The 16,511-nt window shown below is 39.9% G+C and overlaps 1 protein-coding gene across 3 annotated transcripts in view; it reads left to right on the top strand.

Annotated features, from left to right (window-relative positions):
* The window catches only part of MPPED2 (metallophosphoesterase domain containing 2), a 127,305-nt gene that overhangs the window by 78,491 nt on the left and 32,303 nt on the right, over positions 1–16,511 (top strand). For all 3 annotated transcript variants that reach the window (XM_080404437.1, XM_080404438.1, XM_080404439.1), the window contains one exon: positions 1,347–1,572. In XM_080404437.1, the coding sequence (XP_080260563.1) occupies positions 1,347–1,572 (226 nt within the window). The remainder of the gene's footprint in view (positions 1–1,346; positions 1,573–16,511) is intronic.

Raw genomic sequence — 16,511 nt, 5'->3', positions numbered from 1 at the left:
ACCAAAGTGAATGATGTGGTATAAGAGTAGGAAATCAGGCTTATGGTGAAGGCAATAGAAGTCAGCTTTGATGCAAACTTACGTGTGATTTTTGGCAAGTCACGGTGGGACAGATTTTGTAAAAGAACCTCACTTCTGTGAAGACACTGTGTTATGGGACCATATTTTTAAGAGAGCTCAACACCCAGTGTGTTTATTTGGAAGATCTGGCACTGATTGTTGGTACTAAGTTCTTGAAAATCTGTCTCTGAACTCCAGAAATCTGGCTCCACGGGCCTGATCCATGCCTCCTTCCAAACAGTGGGAATAGTTGCCCCAAATGGGGTAATCAAGTCTGTATTATTTGTCTCTGACCCTCACAGTAAATGAATTAACCACAATTCCTTTTTCCTACCTTACGTCTTACTTGCCTGAATCTCGTGCTTTCTTTTACACCTGTACTTCTTACAGAAATGAGCTACTACCATATATATATATGTGTGTGTGTGTATGTATATATAAATAATAAGAATAAAGTGAAAGTCCATTGCAAATGAACTGAAGCTTTGGAGAACAGGTTAGATCTGAAATAGATGCCACTAGTCTAATTCAGTACCCGGTGCCTAGTACCCTCACAACAGACTTGAAGCATCCTAGGGTCGCTGCTCTGCCCACCCACTCAGCCACCCGTGGCATCTCCCTGCAGCCCCCTCCTGTGGGCTGGGACTCAGGACTGCTGACTCTGACCCAGTCCCATCAATTCAGCAGAGTTGCACCAGGGAAGATATAGATTGGGTATTAGGAAAAAAATTCCTCACTGAAAGGATGCTCAAGCATTGGAATGGGCTGCCCAGGGACGTGGTGGAATCACCATCCCTAGACGTGTTCAAAAAACATGTAGATGCGGTGCTTGGGGACATGGTTTAGTCGTGGACTTGGCAGTGCTGGGTTAACGGTTGGACTTGATGATCTTAAAGGTCTTTTCCAGCCTGAATGGTGCTGTGATTCCAAGTGGTAGGACTCAGTGTCACATCTTAGGCTAATTTAAACCAGTGTGTCATCAGCTGAAAGCAAGGGAGCAGTGGTGGTTTATGCCACCTTTGGAGCTCGTTTGGCGCCTACCAGTGCGCTTTAACTCTGCAGTACACAGTTTTGGTTGTGACATTGCTTTGTGTCCTGTTACTTTACATTTCAACATCATTTCACTCAGTGGAAGAGAAGCAGCAGTAATAACTTCTGCTCAACATGGAGATGCACACAGATCTTGGGTATTTCATTCTGTTGCTGCTAGCTGTCTACTTATTGTGCCGGCAACGCTGGTGTGGGAGGAAAATGTGCTAATTAAGTCCTCTTTTTTGTTATTTCAGGAAACCTACCATATGAATATAAAATAGTGATTGCTGGGAATCATGAACTGACATTTGATAAGGAATTCATGGCAGACCTTGTTAAACAAGATTACTACCGCTTTCCCTCTGTGTCCAAATTGAAACCAGAGGACTTTGACAATGTTCAGTCACTCCTGACAAATAGTATTTACTTACAAGATTCAGAGGTAACAGTTAAAGGATTCCGAATATACGGTGCCCCGTGGTAAGTCTCAATTTAAACTTTCTTTGCTGTTTATTACTTGAACTGCAGCAGGAATCATTCCTGTTGAAAATGCATGAAGCTGCTTTGTTGTATTGCCCCACAGAACAGTATCAAACTTAACTGTAAACCACCTTAAAACAATTGCCACTTTTTTTTTTGTGTGTGTGTGGATAGATAGGCTATTTTTAGCCACGTGTGGGAAATAAGACAAAAGGAATTGTAATTATTTCTATTCTGCCTGCTGAATGCACTTAAAAAATTGCAAGTTCAATATCCACTCTGTGCTTGCGGATTAACTGCAGTGTCATCTTGGTATGTATTAGAGAAGCTTCGGTACACTGTGTGCTGCTTGGGTACGTGTGTCTGCTGTGCTAATAGATTAGTGTGGTAGCATTTAATATGCACACAGCACAAGGTACAAGGCAGCAGGTGCTTTAAGCATTATTTCTGATCAGTTCTAGGCTTTTTTTGCTTTTAAAGTTGTGATAATGAAATTGCAAGCCAGTTTTGATCGCGTTCCACCCCTGTGCCAAGCATATGCAGGAAACATTTCTGTCCAGTTTTGCAGTAAGGAGACTCTTCCTTGTTTTTTCTACACGTTGTTTGTGACGCCTGATACCTCTTTGTGTGGAGACTTGAGCAGCACTTGTTTTAAATTCTCATGCTAACAACAGCCATGGTCCTTTCAGGCTGTACCAGAAACCTCAACTTCAGTGATAGTGATAATCGTTATGCTACTTGGTGTTCTTAGTCGTCAGCTGACGTACTTAAATGCTAATTTATGTCCACCTGTAAGAAGGGTTTATTATAGTCTTATAACTTAGATTTTTGGTGCCAGGCTTGCTTTAAAGGTGAAAGTAGGAGAGGAAGGGGGAGTGGCAAGGGTTGAACCAAAGAATTGGGCAAACCTATACAGATATTAGGAATTTTCCCCTTCATCTCATCTCTATTGACTTTTCACTTGGCCTGCAGGCCTTGGTGATTCATGCAGCACCACACACGTTGACACTTCTGACAGTGCTTCTTTTGGTCATGTTGTGTCCATTAGTGCTGGCTACAAAATTGTAATCTAGCTCTGTATCTCACATTCTTCACTTAAGCTACTAATTTTTTTTTAATTTAAGTCAGCCTTTAGCTTGTTGTTTAAATCAGCCTGACATTGCTCAGCTAAAAAAAAAGAAAAATTAAATACTCTAAATCCTGCAGCATCAGCTAATTGAGAAAGGTGATTTTAATTCAGCTTAGGAGTCACCTCTTACAGACATTTCAAAGTAACTTTTTTAGTAATAGCTTATAACACACAAAAAGAAGACAGGGCACCTAAGGTCTTGGGTAGCATGAGGTGGATTTGAGACTTGCTGTAAGGCGAGCAGTCATGTGGGCTGGAAGGTTGGCTGCTAAGATTGAGGTTGTGTTCACCTTCTTTCGTATGTATGCCTTGGACTGAGAGGGCTTGTATTCTGCAGGCATCCCGTGATAATGAAGTGTAGGCATCTCTTCAAATTTATTTGGGGCAGATTTACGTGAACTCTGCTTACTATGGAGCTGCTGGAGAGATCTGGAGAACGTAGAATCCAAGTCTGGGCAAGAGCAAGCTTAGTGTTCTGAAATGGAGAACTGTGTGATACGCCTTTGCATTTGCATTTATACGTACTGGCAAAATGTGCTGATCTTTACCCCTTTTTCGCTTCCCGAATCCATAATGGCAATCTGTTACTCTCTTGTCTCCAGCTGCATTTAGAAGTTCTTTAATTTTGCAGGTATACATATGGATTTAGGACGTTTGTTTTGAAATATTAAGGGATGCTGCATCAAGGAACTGAGTTGTTTTAACCATAACAAGTGAACGGCATATGTATGAAGCTATCATTTTGAGTAGAGCTTTTTAGATCAGCTAGTTTGTGTTCGGAGCATAGAGATGCAGTGTCGCATTTTCTTCCCCCACCCTCCTGCTCTTTTATTTTTATTTTTTTTTTTTAAATAATGACAGTTCCTGGAAAATGTGAAAATTCAGCTAGCTTCCTGCATTTTAGTTGGCCTTTGAGAGGAAGGAAAAGTCACATCAGATACTAGAAAAATCTGTTCCAAATCTGTTCTGTGCCTGGAAACTGAGACAGAATGATCAGACAAGACCGTTAGCACTTCTTAAATTTTTTCTCCTTCTCCTCCAATCACATCTCACTCTGTTACTATAAATCTTCAGATTACCCCAAAGGAAGGGAATTTGTGGGGGTTTTGTATGTATTTATGGCCTCCTTACTCCAATTAGTTCTGTCACAGTAGTGGAACACTGGTCATTAACCCAGAAGATGCTCCAACCCGAAAATGAGATAAGTTGGCATGTTCAATTTATGTGCATTTTTGTAAGTATTTCCAGAGGGAAAAAATTCTCATTTGCCGATAAAGCTACTGGTTTTAATTTAAAAAGAGGGATCAAACCAAGAATAACAGCTGTGATTCTGGAGGTTTCAGCCTGTCAGGGGTTTCTAAGAAGTAATTGCCAGGATACTGGGAAAACTGGCTATAAGTCATCTATTTAGAAAATGTAAATTGCCAACTCAGTGTAACTACAGAAAAGAAATATCAGTCCATATTCATTACATGTTATTACTCATGGTGCATCTGAAAGCTTTCTAAAGACCTAAGAGAATTCAAGTAGTGCCTCCTAACTTACAATTTAGTAGAATTTGTATGTAGAAAATAACTTACAATACACGGGAGCATTCATGTGTATTTGCAATTGGAATGTGCGGTGGTGCATATCAACAGCCTCTAAGGAGCAGAAAATTTGAATTTAGCCTGATGGTTCTGAGAGTATTAAATGGCATTAGCTGGAGGGGAGTTGAAAACAAGAGTATCAGCCCCTAAAAGAGAAAAGAGCAAGGGTGGGACATGAATCACGTTTGGAGCTCTGCTCATTTTCAGAGGAGGAAAATGTAACTTGACATTTTCACACCTTAAATAGGAGATTTGTTGATGTACATTGAAGGAGCAAAATGGCTGAAGACTTTCCATTTGGTGTATAGATAACAATCCACAAGAACGTTTCCCTCCTTTCTCTTCCTTCTGATTTTATCCTATGAACCTGGCTTGTTTGGTGGGATAATGATCGATAGTTTATACTTTGTGCAGTCAAAACTCTTAAATTCTAAGGGAAACATTTTCTCCTTTGGAAGTTTGAGATTGAGGATACTTATTGAACAGGACAAAAAGCACAAGCAGTAATGGATATAGGAATTTTTTAATCTTGAAGTTCCCTTTGTGACGTATACATAAGCATAACTCATACTGATGTATCTGTAGAAGGGTAAGGAGAGACAGTCTGTTTTTACTGCAGCTTCAGGTGCTGAATATGTATAAGTTTTATTTAAATTCAAATGTTATTGTAAAATATGAAGGTTTTAAAAATTATATTTGAGATTGTTCATCCATGCTGAGGACTGAGTTTACTGTAGTATGCTATAGATGTTTGAATACAAATATTCTAGCAGTGTCTGTTTTTTAATGAAGCTTTAAAAGCATTCAAACCACCAGAGAATTGCAGTTAACTGGAGCCAGAATTTGTTTAAACCACATTTTGACAGAAATAATTGTTCAGGGAGAATATTTTTATCTGGGTTTTTTTGTTCTGCTCTTCAGCTCTACAGGTAGCTTTTTTGGTTTGTTTGAAAGATGGGTGTAGTTGAAATGGAAAAAATATTCTGCTAAACTTGTGTGCATAGAAATGTATGGTAGCTAATTTCATGAATAATGAGGCAACAGACTTATTCATGGATTTTAAATTCTGTTCTCTGGAAAAAAATCCACAAAAAATGTCACAACCCATAAATATAAAATCTAATAAACAATAATTTACATTATTTTTTGCTGTTAAAATATATGGACATGATCCAGCCATATCTAACAGAATTAAAAGATCCAAGACTTTCAGCATATATATGTGTTTAGATAACTATAGGTAGACGAATTTTTTTGAGGGACGAAGATGTTTAATAGAAAAGCTAATTCAATATAAAGCAATGCGCTTGAATGGTTAATGGAATCAATTTTATGGAAATAACGGAAAAGCACAAATGTAAAAGATTAAAATTGATTATTTAAATAGTGATTGAAATCTGCTATTTACATCATTGTGATGATAATCAATTCATCCTGAATGAAGCTGGGAATAAAGCTCTTCCCTTCTGACAGGAACAGCAGCATTGTTCAGCAATATCCTGCACGTTTGTCAAGTTGTAGCTTGTTCAGGTCTCAAGAACAGAAGCACAAAGCTGGCCTCCCAGATGCTTTTAATGAATACTAGTGGGTTTTTCCTATGTCCAAGAATTTGATCTGTACGGTGATCCAGAGGTCAAGAACAAACGGCTCGCTATCGCTCACCTCTGCGAAGCCAAAGCTTTCATTTGCTTTTTTTAGTAACTCTAGAGGAAGTGCCTTAACTCTTTTTCAGAAGCAAAATTTTAATTGGCATGGATAATGCAGCCTTAAGAAAGTACAGACAGGTTCAACCATCTCCTTTAAAAATAACGTTTTGTGCAATTTTTTTTCTTTTCTTTTCTTTTCTTATTAGCCCCGTGTAAATTTTGGCGGTTTCATCAAATGGTTCTGACTCAGTTTGGAATTATTTCTGTAGATGTTTTTTCCCCCTGTTTCATTTGCAATCTATTTTAATATGAGTAGCTCTAAGTTAGTACCTCTCCCTTGTTTTGATCAATGTTTTCAGACTTTGTGTTTATCCTGTCAGAAAAGCGTCAGATGCTGGTTTTTTTCTTTTCAATTATAAGTTTTGTAATGCATCATGGATTTTGCTGACAGTCTTCAAGTTCTTGAAATAGCAAGCAAATTAACAGCAGATATTGAGCGTGAGGACTGGAAAACCAATTGGCAACTCACATGATGGGATTCAGATATACTGATGGGTTCGAATGGATCTCATTTCTTTTATTTTCATAGTCTTAGTGGGCAATTAGCTTGTGCCTAAAAAAGGGAGGAATAGAAACTGAACGACTCAGCAATAAAGTTCTTCATTGCTATTTAGTAGTGAGGAAACCCCGGGGGAGACTGGACAAGACTGTTGGTGTTGTACCAGTTTTTGAGAAATTCTGGTGTTTATGCAGTGGAAGTCAGCAACTGAGAAAAATATTGGCAAAGACTGAAGTCTTCTGTCTGTGTGTTAAACAAACACACCGCCACCGTAGCGTGGTTGTGTTTAAAGGTGCAGGCTCCTGTTTCATTTTTCTTGGCATTTGTCCTTCAGGTCTCTCATTTTAGGATCCAGGAATGTATTCCCCCGGTCTAGAATTGCAGCGGTTTGTTTACATTTTTTGCCTTGTTGGGAATGTCTTGTTGGGATTTTTCTTCAGTCTCCTTGATATCAGAGTCACTTCTAAGTAAAAAATAAAATGTCCTGTTTACTTCTAAAAGCTTGCTTTCTTTGTTTTCTTTCCTTTTTCCATTCCTTTTTTTCTTATAGTGGAATGTTTATAATTTTAAATATATTATCTCATAAGTAATTTTTAATACTGTGATGCTGACCTGTCCTAGCTGATTCTTTGGAAAGCTCTGCATCCTGGCACTAGGGCAGATCATGAAGTCTTAACCTTTTCTTCAGGCTTGACTTCAGCAGGAATAAGAATTTTAGAGTATTCATTACTAGCGTAACGCACAAACTGCCTGTTTGTGGGTGGAAGTCTAGCCAGTTAAAACAGACACAAAATGATAGCTCTCCTAACTCTTTTGAATCTTTCCTAGTGTGGAAACGGGGGTTTGAGTTTCTGCAGAGCAGTACCAAGCAGATGATTGTGGGAATCTGCTCCATATCTCAAATTCCTGCTCCGTTTTCCTGGAGTTCAGCAGGTGCTGTGCAAAAAAAGCAAAGAGCCGGAATGAGCATGAGCTGTGCTGTTGAGGGGCTAATTATTTATGGTGGTCTCCTGTTTGTAGGTTGAAGTGTAGTTTGCCCAACAATGAGGTCGTTTTGATACACAAGTTGTGCATACAAAACCCACAGGTTGTGCTTCTGTTTTGCTTTGGTTTTGTGTTTTTTCTCCCTTGCCAGCTGCCTGGGAACAAGAAGTTTTCTTTCCTTCTGCTGAACACTGGGATAACACAGTGGTCAACGTGGCATTTGTGTATGCTGAGCAGGCTGAAAGCATTTGCACCCAGCGAGGAGCTAGGAAGAATAGACATTAACTAGGATACTATAAAACTCCTGACATTTCCAACTTGGTTGCTACAGACTTCACCTTGGGAGGAGGTCTGAACCCCCTGAAAGAATAGGATCTGGGGAAAGAGGAGGGAAGGTGAGAGTTAAGCCAAATGTGGAGATAAGCAGTTCCTTATGGGGATTGCACTCAGTGCTGTGTGTTGATGCCTGCTTGAATAAATTCTTCCATGTGGCTTCTGCGCTTCAGGACTCCTGCTTTTCCATTTTCTCCTACCTGTATGTGCACCATGCCTCTTTGTGGTAGTCTGGTGCAGAAGGGAAGAAAGACAAAACTGAAAATACCATGCTCTTAAGGTTAACCGAAAAATTACTTTGCTTGAGGACAACCACCTTCACAGTAGGAGAATGGAGAGATAAGAGAGGGGCCTGAGCTTTGATAAGCTGGCATCAGAGCAGATTTTGCACTGGGTGGTGCTCCTCAAGCCCCATTACTTGCTTTCCTCCTTCATTGCCCCTATACCCTAAGCAAGAATTAGGGAGCCGCTGGATGCTTTGAGTGACAGACAAAGAGGCTGTTGGAGGGTGTGTGGGCAAGTGCAAGCCAGGGTCTGGCTGCTGGACCACAGAGCAGGAGGGCCTTCAGGGTCCCAGAGGGGCTGGTGAGCCAGAGAAACTAGAATTCCAGCGAGGAGCGAAGCGGGACACCAAGGCTTTGCAGTTGGGGTTGGCAGACTGCATGAGGGCTGTATCACTGGAAGGGCGAAGCCCGTCCAGCCCAACATGCACGAACACATGTGTGTTTCCAGCACGGTATTTTGATCCAAACAACACATCAGTGCATTTTGTGGGCTGTTATCAGCAGTGCTGCTGCACTGGATGCATGAATCATTTCTAAGTCAGGAATTGTGACCCTGGATGAGAAGGCGCTACTACATGGGCTACATGAAGTAGTCATGAAGACTACAGGAGACTTCACAGTGCAGGTGTCAGCCCACACTGAAGAAATGTAGCAACCCCCTCCATGCTTCAACAGGGTACCTAAATGTGCCAAGTTTGGGACATGGGTAGGTTCACTGACTCAGGGAGGTTCATAATAAGCTTTAATTAAATATATAATTATCAGTTATGTGCAGATACACATATTAGTAGCTTTGCTGAGTTAAGTTGTAATTGGAAAAATAGGAATTACTTTCAAGTGTATTTATAAGATGTGGTGAAATGAATGAGATTGGGGTTGGGGAGAGGGATGATGGGGGAGAAGGTAGGTCTCGTCCTGTGTATTGTCAGGTGTGTGGAATAGGTGTAGTCTACGGGTGGTTCGCTTCATAGTTCATCTATTCAGGGCAAACAGGAAACAATTTTGGAAGGATTTACAATGTTTCAGGTAGAACTGGTGGTAAACCTCACATGATGTGATGGTGATAAAATGCACTAGAAATGGAAGAGAATTTGTGTTTGAAAAACTGTGTTTGGTTTTAATACAGAAGTCAAGTAGCAAGTGACTAGATTTTGTAAGCTCCCAGTCAAGGATAAGATTCCTGTTGACTTTTCTTCAAGATGATTTGGGTCATATTTATCTAATACTTATTGATCAGAATGCTGACTTTACCCTGACATGTATAAAAAGCTTAAAGTCACAGAGGCTATGAAATAAAGCAAAAATTGCACAAGCACTTCAAATAAGAGAACACTGATCGTGAATCTGAGCTTAGACATAAAGGTCAAGAGTGACAGCTACATTCATCAGGTTTTCATGAGAATCCGTTCAGCAGAATAGATCTGGCACCTTATTTCAGAAGTGGTCAACACTCACGGATTCAGTTCAAAATCAATGAGACCGCTGAGTATTTATAACCACCTCTAAAATGTTGAGGTGCTAGTCTGTATTATGGTTTGTATGCATCTAAAGTATGAGAGTCGCTGACATTTCTGACTCTGCTAGTTAAATTTCAGAATCTTAATATGGCTGAGAGCTATGTTTGTGTATGTGTACACAGGGAGAAAGCTTAAGCAGTGGTTTACAAGCAGGAAGAGGTCAACAGCTTATCATTGTGCCTCCATAGACGTGGCTGAGTTGCATACACCCTTGAGTAAGTACAGCTGGCCTCACAAGCTGCGATGCCTTGCTATCTCCTCAGTTACTTTTGCACAGACAAGCACATCGTTTTATGGCGTGCATGCAGTGTACCTGGGAGAAAGTAATGGGGTTTGCCACCTAGTAACTCCATTCTGTGTTCCTCTTCTTTAGTGTTTTAGATAAACGCTAAACACAGTATCCTGCAATATATGTGCTTAGCGGTTTGCCTTACATACTGACATGCACGTCATGCTTGGAAACCCTGTGCCTATGGCTACTTTGACAGAGGAAATGATGCTTCCTAGAAAATGAGCTCATGATGATTTGCAGCCATCTGAGAAGTGTGTTTTATTTATTTTGCATTAAATAATGATGTAAGTACTTGAGTGTTGTACCTGCAGATCTGCCAACGTGTCTGTCCTCTGCTTCTGGAGAGCTCTCACTTTTTATGCTTCAGCAGTGTTTGCTGGTTGGGTAGGACAAACACGAGAGTTGTGTGGTCTGGTTCTTCAAAGAGCCAGTTGATTTCTGTACCTATGTGAATCGGTGTATCTTACAGACAAAAGCTGATATTTGCAGCTGCTAACTGTATTGCTCTCTTGAGTAAGGTTTCTGGGTTCATACCCTGGCAATATACTTACAGATTGTGTATCGCCTCAAACTTTATATAAGAAAGCTTTATGTAAGAAGGATGAATCTTTCAGTCTCCTTTTCCTGGCACAGATTTTAATGCATCTTGTTTCCAAAACCGGGAATGTAATAAAAAGAAACCGCAAGAAAGGTGTTCTCTTTAACACCTCTCTTGGTGTTCCATCTGGGCTGCTTGGGCCACTTCCATGTCCTGCACCACAGTGAAATGGAGGAGAAAGGCAAACTGAGTGCTCTGAAAGCTGTAATCCTAAAGTGTTCCCATTTTTAATATGGGATGCCCCAGTACACTGTAGTCTCCAGGGTTATGGGTACCTACCTGGATTTGTTTTTTCAGTTCTTAGTAAGTTTGTCTCCCTCTTTGTTTGTGAATAGAACACAGGTTTTGCATTTGTTAAGAAACCTGGAAAGTACCATTTTAAGGAAGAATGTCTTCCACTGCCTAACTTGAAGATCCTTTTTTATAAATTCCTAGATTTATAAGATTCAGGAATGCGTTGCTTATGTTCTTGCATGTAGAGCATTGGAAGAGGTAGAGCTTTTGGAAGAGCTTAGCAAATATGTAAAGAAGTCAAGTATAAATCACTCTGAAAATACTGTTTAATCTGTCTGTAGATAGAGATACTCTGTTGTCACATCATGGATGAAATCCATCCTTCTTGAAGTTAGAAGGATTTTTTTAGTTTGTTCAGGATTTTGGACAGCAGATTGCACATGCTTAATGAAGCACTGGCAAAGGGTGGTACCTGCAGTTGTTCTTCAACTCTGAAGCAGGCACAGACACAGCATTTTGTGTTGCCATTATCTTCACCATGTTTTGTTATAGCCAGTCATACTGAACACTGTCAAAAGCAGAGAAGTAGAGGTGAAAAATTTTCATCATTTTCTATATGGTATTTGTGTAGACACTGCACATAGTTCATGCATAGCTTCTAATTGTTGTTGAATGTTAGCAAACTCCAAGTGATGAAAAAAGGTCTGTTACCTTGCATTTTGGTTCAAAGGTATTTATTTGTAGGACTCTTCTCTGGCTGAACACCTATCCCACATGCGGTGGAATCTTGCTCAGGGCCAGCAAAATCCGCTGGCCAGGCTGGCGCAGCAGGAGCAGCACACCTCCTTGCAGGGTCGGGTGGGCTGTGTGGGATCTCTGCTGGGCCTTAGCATCTGCTAACATATTGTAGTGGCAGCAGTGTTTTTCGTAACAGTTGTTTGTTATATTCCAGTACTGTATTCGCTGGTCTATGCGTAACTGAAAGGTAAGTATAATTCCTGAAAATGTTATAATCATCTGGTATCAACAGAAATTTAAGTGATGCCTAAAGTGTGAGATGAAAGTATGTTTTGTTTCAGCAAAGGATTTTGTTGTTTCATAAATTCTGGAGTTAAGATAGATAAAATATTCAGAGATGCAGAGGCTGATCGTCCATCTGGAAGTGAGCTGCTTTAGCACAGAGCAGCGAGACCCCGCTGTAAGGATGTGCCTTCAGCTGATAATTACTAGCAGTCCAACTACCTAGAGTGTACACCTTTTTCTTATTTATATTCTAGTCCTGTAACCTTCCCTATTCTCTTGTGCCTTTGTTCTATTAATCTACAAAACAGGGCTCGACTTGTGATTAGTCCTTAGAGGTTGTTTCTATTAATCAGGCTGCAAAACAGACCTGCTTGGATGTTCTGTTGCAAGTGCTTAATGTGCTTTCCTCATCAGTCCGTGGCACAGAGCTGCTAAGGGTTGGCTTAAATGGCAATGAAATCAGTGATGTGTCTGCTGCACTTTCTTTGTGTTTACGTCTTGATTGTGTAGCTGTAGGATGGGGGAAATAGAAAGAGGAAAATAATTGCAGCCCTATAGAAAATTGCTGAAGTTAGTGACATTTGTGGCTACGTGTTGATAGAGAGCTAATGGGTGGCAGCGGGACGAGCCTGTCACACCACTACTGCTCGCTAGGTGTGTGGGGATGAGAACCGGCCCCAGTTTTAAATGCGAGGATTAAAATTCAACGCTATCATAGAGTTCTAAAGATAAATCTATCCCAATAAAATTCAGAGGATCCTTTAAGATAGTGTGTATTTTTCTGCAGTAGGTAGAAAGCCAGACAGGTTTCTGCTGATGTGTCTGTAACAAAGAATAATGTAAGAGTTGGTGGAATGTAAACCAAAAAAACCCACCAAACTCATCTGTAACACTTCCATTATTAGAACTTATCGTAAAATTTGAACAATAAACAGCATATGTAGTGAGAAGCTAATCGACTTTCATTATAGAAGATATTACTAACTATAAAAGCATAATGATTTATGCTTCTAATTAAATACAGTATTTCCTCCCTGTAGGAGGAAAGTATCTATTTTTAAAATGTATCAGAAGAAACAAACCAGACCCGTAGTTATTTTTTTCTGTACTGTTCCTTTGGGTTTGTTTTTTTTAAATTTTTTCTGATGTTGATTACATATTTCTTTGCCAGCTCAATAAAGTCTGTCACTGAACTAAAGTACTTGGGCTGCTGTCTGGAAAAAACCCTGGCCCTGAGGCAGCAGGGGCTGGCTCAGCTGCTCTGCTTGCCTCTTGCTGTGTTCATGCCCGTTTTTCCATATTCCCACGACACATACCTCTATTTCTCTAGTTCACAAGCTTAAATTACCAGCCTTTGCAAAACCAGTGCAATCTTCACTCCCAGTGAAACCCACACCTGGATTCATGTTGGCTACACTGGTGACTCCAGTCCCTTACCGCTTCGTGCCATCATTTAGCCACCGATTTGAAAGGCTTTGTGCTGCCTCACCCCCGGCTACACACTGCTTCGTTAGGCTGTGGCTTGTCCAGTTTGACCTTTCGCGGCTTAAAGAGCAGAGCCAAATGCCAGCGTGACACCGTGCTTGCCGTGGTGGCGATGCCCTCTGTTGTGCCTCATCACCACTGTGATGCTGACACAACTGGCCGAGGGAGCGGCTGGCATGCACCCGAGTAGCCTGTTCCGCAGCAGTTTAAGGAGAAGGGGTTCCCAAATTCATCATGCCCTGCAAATTCATCGTGCCCACTCTGCGTTGTGTCAGTTGAGGAGGGGCTGGGGTTCTGGGTTCCCACCACGTTCTCCCTGCAGCAAACCTGGGCCATTACAGAGGGCTAACCGTTCGAAGGTGCCGTATAGTCAAGCCTTTTTTTCAGGGGTTTGCAGGCTATTAATAACAGTCACTTAAATTAGTAATGGTTTGTACTGTCCAAGGTGAGTTTCTTTCCAATTCTAGCCATCTTTGGATAATGCTGTTTCAAAGTCGCCACTGTAAAATTTTACATATATTGTTCTTACATGGAATTGAGAAGAAATGGGTCCCCTAACATGGTGTTCTCTAGTCCTTTTCTGGTAATTTCATTTTCACCACCTATTTGTACTGGGTTTTTTTTTTCTTCTTCTTTCTTCTTTTTTCTTCCCTCCTTATCATTTCCCCAATTATCAGAGAAATCACTCTTCCTGCATTGATTCATTTCGACCAGAGTCTGGAAGGCACAGAGAATTAAATTAACTAATATTTTACTTTTGCATGTGATTAATGCTAATGCTTACAAAGAAGAAAATACTTTGCTGTGATTTAATTTTCATTCTCCAGTTGATTCCCAGTGATTTAATTTTGCAGAGGGTTGTCTCACTGCTTATTGTCTCATATGGAATCATTGAAGTTAGGGATGGAAAAGGCCTATTAAGCCATTCTGCCCTTACAGAATTGTCTCCTAGGCTGTATTTTTGAATGTTTTGCGCAGTTTTATTGAATGGAGAAAAGGAGTTTTATTAGTTCCTTTCAAGATTGTTCCACAGTGTGGTAGGTGTTACTAATGGGGACTAATACTTGGTTTATATTCTTCCAAAGTTATTCTCATTTTTTAAAAAAATAGAAAGTGTACCATGGTTGATAAGGTGATCCTAAAGGTTTCTTGTACCTTTTGTGATGTTTATATTTTTGTACCTTTCGGACCCTGTGTCAATTACATAATATACTTAAGTCTTTGTAATCCTTTCAGATTTTTTTCTTTTGCTCACTCTTATTTCTAGTGGGTGGGTTGTTTTTTTATTCCTGGGAATTGGTTTTTGTGGTTGGCTGTTGGGTTTTTTGTTGGTTGGTTGGTTGGACGTTTGGGTTTTTTTTCCTTTCAAAAAGTGTCACAAGAAGCTCAGAACCAAATGCCAGTATTCTGCCTGGGTGTCACTGACGTACTGTATGTTGAGGGGAGATCCTTGGCTAGTTCAAATACTGATGTTGTACAGGGATCGTATGTTTCATTGCTTCCGCAGAAAGTCCAGACTTGCGTCACACTGTCTTTTTGATGTCCCGTGATACATCCATGTGCGTAGCCCAGATCATTTTATTCTTTTTCTCATTCATGTTGCAAGCTCATACATAATCTGCTGTCAGCTGCTGCCCTTAGGTCTTTTGTTTTAGCTTAACGGGTTTCAGGTTTCTTCCTCTCACTAATTACTTATGTTTTTTTAATTCTTCTCAGATGTATTAGCCTGTTTTTTTCAGAAGGAATCCCGTTTTCTTACTTCTCTCAGTGTTTCTAACCTCCTCTTGTATAATTTCTTTCCCCACTGTCATGTTTATAACACCTCTCACTATATTGAAATCTGTGAATTTAATTAATGTGCTGTTTACCCGTTCTTCCAGATCATTAATAAAGATGTTAAATAAAACTGATCCTAATACCAATCCCTGTGGCAATCCACTAGCACTTCCCTTGTGCTGCTGCAATCTGTTTATAGCCCTTTAGCCACTATTCATCCGTGTGATAGTCCTCACAGGCAAGCTAATTCTAGGTTTTTGAAAAGGCATTATTTCACATTTTGCCGAAGTCTGGGGTGATGCAGTCTTCTATATTATTTTAATTTACTGACTTTGACTGAATTTAATGTATTTACAAAAATTAAATGTGATGAAAATAGAGCTGGGTTTTTGGAGCATTTTGAAATCTTAGCAGCTGACTAGCTATAATTCTCCTTTCTTAGAGCAATTGTACCTCCTCCACTCCCCCACCCCAATTACGCTGTAATTTTATTCTGTGCTGAATTTAGACTTACTAGGAGATAATTTTCAGTATCACTTCTTAATTCACGGTGTACAGATCAGTGCCACATTTCTCACTGCTTCTCCAGGATCTGTTAATAGAAGTCCTTCACATAGAATTCTTCAGTTAATATTTCAAATTCTTCAGTTAATATTTCAGACTTTGAATTGTCTGTTACTTGTCAGCAGTCATCATGGACAGAGCTTTATTGTTTTGTAATTGTACATGCACATATATATATGTGTGTGTGTCTTTGAAATTTCATTCACCCGTTTACAAAAACAACAGTAAACTCTTGCCTTAATTTTAAGTGCACGTGTTCATCCTGTGAAATTCGTAAGGTTTATGTTTTTGCTTAAGTTCAGCATGGGTTTATGTGCTTTCTTACTGTGCAGCTTGGGGGTACGTATCATTTGGTTAGTAGCCAACTGAATTTAAATGTCACTCAAAGATATTTTAAATCGCAATATGAAAAAATATTTTGCTTTATGACTTTTTACGTTGTGTACATCTACGTGAACTTATTAGAGTTGCATCATCAGTAGTTGAATAAAAACAATCTTGGGAAATTTCAGTTTCTTTTATGTATGTTTGGCTTGGTTTTACAAACTCAATGCAAAAATCGATTTCTACATTATAACTGTAGCACAGAGAGTTTGTCACAGCTGGGCTGGAATGGCATGCTGTTCAAATCACAACTGAATCATCACAACCCAGAGAAGAAAAGGTATTATAATATGGGTCACAGCCTTGATTTAGGACTGTACTAATCCACAGCTATAGTAATATAAAAAAAGTAATATATAATAATATTAAAAAACAAACAAACACCACCAGGGAGTATCACAGTGTGAACGAAGAAATCCCTCATGGTGTTGTGTGGTGCTTGTACATCACTGACCACTCTGAGCAGGGATTTCTTGCTTCTCCCGACGGAAGAGGGCACCTTCTCCAGTGACACTAAGCAGCGAGATGCTGTATTAAATGAA

Source organism: Falco punctatus (genome assembly GCF_963210335.1).
Source record: "Falco punctatus genome assembly, chromosome: 10".
NCBI lineage: Eukaryota > Metazoa > Chordata > Aves > Falconiformes > Falconidae > Falco > Falco punctatus.
Note: the sequence above shows the minus strand (reverse complement) of the source record. Positions and strands in the feature narration are given on the sequence as shown.